The sequence below is a fragment of the Anabas testudineus genome, chromosome 22 (assembly GCF_900324465.2).
Source record: "Anabas testudineus chromosome 22, fAnaTes1.2, whole genome shotgun sequence".
In the NCBI taxonomy this organism is placed as follows: domain Eukaryota; kingdom Metazoa; phylum Chordata; class Actinopteri; order Anabantiformes; family Anabantidae; genus Anabas; species Anabas testudineus.
This window is the reverse complement of record NC_046630.1, coordinates 17,810,875-17,815,749: the sequence shown is the minus strand read 5'-3', so window position 1 is coordinate 17,815,749 and position 4,875 is coordinate 17,810,875. Positions and strand designations below refer to the sequence as shown.

At 41.7% G+C, this 4,875-nt stretch overlaps 1 protein-coding gene across 1 annotated transcript; it reads left to right on the top strand.

The window, feature by feature from the left end:
- Window positions 1–1,477: 1,477 nt before the first annotated feature.
- LOC113148743 (formin-G) lies at window positions 1,478–4,183 on the top strand. Its single transcript, XM_026340521.1, has 3 exons — window positions 1,478–1,606; window positions 2,439–2,834; window positions 3,247–4,183. Exons 2-3 carry the CDS (start codon window positions 2,542–2,544, stop codon window positions 3,707–3,709), a joined length of 756 nt encoding a protein of 251 aa, XP_026196306.1. The 5' UTR covers window positions 1,478–1,606; window positions 2,439–2,541; the 3' UTR covers window positions 3,710–4,183.
- Window positions 4,184–4,875: the final 692 nt, after the last annotated feature.

Below are 4,875 nucleotides of genomic sequence, written 5' to 3'. Positions count from 1 at the left end.
TATAGTACGACGAAGTATTAGAGCCATGAGGAAGAATTTTTTTTAGTTTTTATGTTGAGATTATGTAAAAAAAAAAAAGTAACAACAGGAAACGTCGTTAAACTTCCTCCAGTATTCTCACCTTCATCAACACTCATCAGAATTCTCATAATTCTCATTTTCTTTCCGATCTAATTCTCATCAGATTGTCACTATAGCTGATCACCCACATCCTTCACTACTCTTTTCACATGTCTTTTCATGTTTCACAACTTGAGAACAAGCTTGATGACAGAATGTTCTGTTACTTTCTAATGATTTTATCATTTACTGTAAAACCTGTGCTGGGGAATCAACCACAAGAGATCCTCATCTTCAATCAGGTAATGGAAGTGTTCTAGCATCCACATACCTGACAAAGTTAATGGATAAACAGTGTATATAAAAAGTTCTTGTTGGCCTTCAGCAAAGCTGAATTTAGACTAATTCATCTAAAGATATTTAGAATAATAAGCTACCTGAAGATATCAGACACTTATTTCTATAACTGGCTTTCTTTTTTAAGAAATAGCATAGCTTCTGAATCCTTTCCTTGCACATTGTTTGAGCAGATCACCTCCCTCCTGAACCACAATTGGGTCCCTGATAACAGATCTTTTAATATTACTCTGTTCTTCAATATCAGAGGATTGTGAGGATATTGAGCGAAAGCTAAGAGTTTCTCCCTTTTAGCTTGGCCCAGCATCAGAACTTATTAGACAGATAAATGAGAGCGGGACTTGCGTCGGAGCGGGCCTCTCTCTGCGGCCCCGCGTGTCATTTATTCATCGCCTGAATACTGGCTCAATCAGATAGCACGCAGCCTTTCACAGCAGCCACCATCTCCCTGCATCTGTTGACCTGTGCTGGCACAGCCGAAAACCAATGTGGGGGGCTTCGGTGGTACTGAAACAGCTTTTTCCTTTTCACTTTGAAACCGCCTTTGTTCAATTAGGTTTTTTTTTCCCTCCCCAGATAAAGCTCAGATCTAAAGGTCAGCCTGTGTACACCATCCACTATTCTAGTTTGTGTTTTCTTCCTAGATTTATCAAAATAAAGAAGCCTTGTAAAGCTTTTCCTTTGTGTTGCGAGGTGTCGACTCTCATCCTCTGCAACAGCTCGTAGGACGTGTGATGAGAGGCCTTTTTTTTTTTTAACTTTCTTATCCTTTACGTGATAATGTGTGGTAACGTTTATAGCTAGAAGTGGACTGGAAGAGTAGCTCTTCCTCCCAGTGGACACTACTGTTCTGAGTATGTATGTGTTCACGTGTGTTTTGCTCACAGGACGAAACACACACTCAACTCAAAATGAACATCCTTGAGCGGTTTCCTGTAACCATGGCAATAGGAAGTGCTCTCCAATCCAATTTCTGTGCTGCGTGTTAGGGAAGTGCACTGTTTCCTGCTGTTTTCACCAGCTTCCTCCCATTGGCATGTGCTCAGGACTCTGCATTTGGTCTTGGAAAGTCACACCAGAGCCTGTCGTGTGTTGTGTGGCTACGGTTGGTGTGTGTGTGTGTGTTTCTCTATTTTGCGCCATTGTTTTTCTTTTTAATTTATTGACAGCTCCATCAAATTTGAATGACGTAAGTTGAACATCTTTTTTTGTAAAATACTAACATAAAACTACTCGTAGTTTTAACAGAGGAAGTTTTCTTTATCAATGCCATTACTATTTCCTACATACCTAGTAAACTAATCTGATGTTGTAATGTAATGAATGTGATTTGACTAAAGTGCAGCACTGAGATAACGTCATCCGTTTAAAAACTGTAGGTGACTTGAAGTTAGTCGTGACTGTTAGTTGTGTTATGAACGACTGGTTTTACAAGTGCGTCCTAATAAACAGTTCAACCTGTGTTTTCATGCTCTTCCAAACACTGACTGTCCTGAACCACAACTTTACTGTTAAGGTGCACTCTCGTGGCGCTCATAGCAGCATTTATTACTGTAGCAGGTAGTTAGGCTGAGAAAGTAACTAAGTTAGTAACTTGCTGATGGACAAAGTGGAGCGTTTAGCAGCCAGAGGCAAATATCTCCCTCAAGAGTTGGTTAGAAAACAGAAACAGAGCTGAAGCAGAGTGAATATTGGATTTAAATTTAATCAAGTAAAAATAATAATAGAGTTCTAAAATGCTGGAATGTGTAAATAAGAACATGCATCATGTGTGATGATGTGCTAGTCTTGTGTGGTCATGTTTGTCCAAAATGGACAAGAAAACAATTATTTAACATAACAAAAATGGCTTTGCAAACATTTGTATTACATTATTTAATATGTGACTGACCCCCATGTTAAAAAACAGTTTCGTTATGCTCCGTGATTGCAAATCTCAAGTCTTTTATTGTTACCTCACCTACAGCATTTGTGCACTTGTAACCACAGCAGTGCAGTGATGAAAATCTTTTATGTTACAGAGCATCAGACACTTAGAGAGAACATCTGTATTCAACATGGGGAGATGGTTTACAGCAAACAACACTCCACTTGTGCTCCTCCGCTGAATCAAACCTGGCAGCGATGCAGTATCTTTATCAGGTTACGGGCAGCAGATCTTTCCACATTTCTCCTCAGCGTAGACGCCCGACCCTGCTGGATACCGTCGAGCCCACCTTCGTACGAGCCATCATTAACCCAAAGCGCAGGGTGGAGGAATCCCTCCAACCACAAGCATCACAGTCACCTAATACCTGTGGTTCAGCTGGAACAGCTGGTAAATCATGCTTGGATGTGAGGGTGGCTGTGCTCCTGGTGACTCTGGCTGGAGCTGTGATCCTGCTGCTGCTGTACAAACTCTTACAGCTGAGACACAGGTGCGTGTTTGCCACAGAATATGACATGGTGTTACAAACCAACCGCAGCCCAAAGATAATATATACATATGTTCAGTCAGGTAGAGTAGATTAATAAGCATTGATGGAAGGATGAATGCAGCCTGACATAGAGACGTTCTTCCAGAAAAATGTGAGACTGAAGGAGTGACAGTTAACCTTTCAGCACAACAACGATCCAAAGCAAACAGACAAAGATAACGATGGAGTCACTCAGGACAAGTCTTTGTCTGTCCTCATGCGGTCCAACCAAACCTTGATGGTTTTATAACGACAACCTTCTTGTCAGTCTTAGATGTTCTGTTGCTAAGAAGCAAACGTTACAGTGTTGATGAGAGTTTTACTTGGTTAAATAAAAAAAATAAAGTGTTTATTGGTGTGTTGCGTCCTTCAGGCTGCGGTTGGCCCGGGCGCAGCATGCTCTGGAGTACTACAGCTTCTACCACAGCGCCACCTACACGCTCAAACACCCCGTGCCATGTCAGGACCCACCAGCCAAGAATGGGGTCATCTGTGACGCTACTCCGCCGGTCCTAGCCGCAGCCACAGTGACACCCCATCACCCGCTACCACCCCCACCTGCAGCAACACTGCCGCTTCCTTCACCTCCCGCCCTACCTCCACCTCCTCCTTTACTTGTCCACGCTCCACCTAATCTCCCACCTCCACCCCCTCCTGCCCTCACCTTGCCGCTGCCCCTTCCTGTTATCCACACCACCCCGCCCAGCCCTCACCTCTCATGGGGAGCGTGCTCAGACACAGACGTCTACTCGAGGATCAGAGCGTTCAGGCCCTCCAGGCTCTCTGGCCTCTCCAACCGTTCAACGGTCATTCTGTTTGAACACTCATCTCTCTGACTTAGAACACGACTTATCCAGGGGATGCTGTGTATGATGTGCTCATTCAAGGTATCACCGACTATTACTTTCAGCGCTCTACACAAATTTAAAGATGAAGTTTGGGTTTTGAGAGCCACTGAATGCATTTATCTACTATCCCCTAGAAAGATCCAAACTTTTTGCCAGACCAGTGGAAGAAAATTGTAATTAGGTTTTGTTTTATTGGAGAGTGGATGTTGGCACTTAATTCAGACTGGTGGAAACAGACGTGGGAAGTTTATTTCCCTCAAGAACTTTAACAGCATCACGTCTATTCTGAAACCTGTTTCACAGTTAAATAAGACACTTTCACATAAAGAAAGACTGTTCACAAATTGAGAGAGGCTTGTTATTCAGAGCGTCATCTTCAGTCTTTTGGAGTTTTATTTCCTATATGTGAATTTTGAGAAATTAATGTAATAAAATAGATCCATCTAAAAAAAAAAAAAAAAACCTTCAGTTTACTCAGGAGTAACTTATCTTGTCTTTTTTAAATGATATAATTCAAAACTTGCTTGCTAAGTCTGCTTTATTGAACTAGAGTTTTCAAATCTGTCCTCAAACAATACATATGCATGTGAGAATATGTCTTGGTTTCTGTAACTAGTCCTACTCTCCATGTTGGCCCTAAAGCTTTTCACCCAGAACACGGTACTCCGTAAGAGATATTTATTTTATCTTATCTCTATGTGTACAATATTTTGAGGAATACATACACATGCACACACCTCTGTTTCTTTTGGCAACTGTCCCCGTTTCAGTGTAAGTGATCTGCCGACTGCTTTGTAATCTCTACAGCCTTTCTAGTAATACTGGATACTGGATAGTGAATCTCTATGGAACTTCAGTTTGGTTGATTGATAAATAACAACATGTGCTATGTGTTTATTTGCACTTACATCTCTGTCAGTTGTTGTTAGCTCAGCTGGTGATGACACAGCTGTGCTTTTCAGACTTTCTATCACAACAACTCTCCTACTGTGGTAATTGTCCTCTGAGAAATGGGCTACACATACACTCAGCTCTCTCGGCTTTGCAAAAAGGTGTGTTTATGCCCATTTTGAGCACTGTTAACAATAACTTTAACAACAACTTGGTCCTTTCAGGATGTTTCATGGAAAATCTTGTAGAATGTAGAAATAGGA

Bases quoted from the DNA above. Each gene is read 5' to 3' on its own strand.
- LOC113148743 (XM_026340521.1), top strand. From the start codon at position 2,542: ATGCAGTATCTTTATCAGGTTACGGGCAGCAGATCTTTCCACATTTCT. The intron at 2,835-3,246 runs GTGCGTGTTTGC...TGCGTCCTTCAG, and splicing joins CTCTTACAGCTGAGACACAG to GCTGCGGTTGGCCCGGGCGC.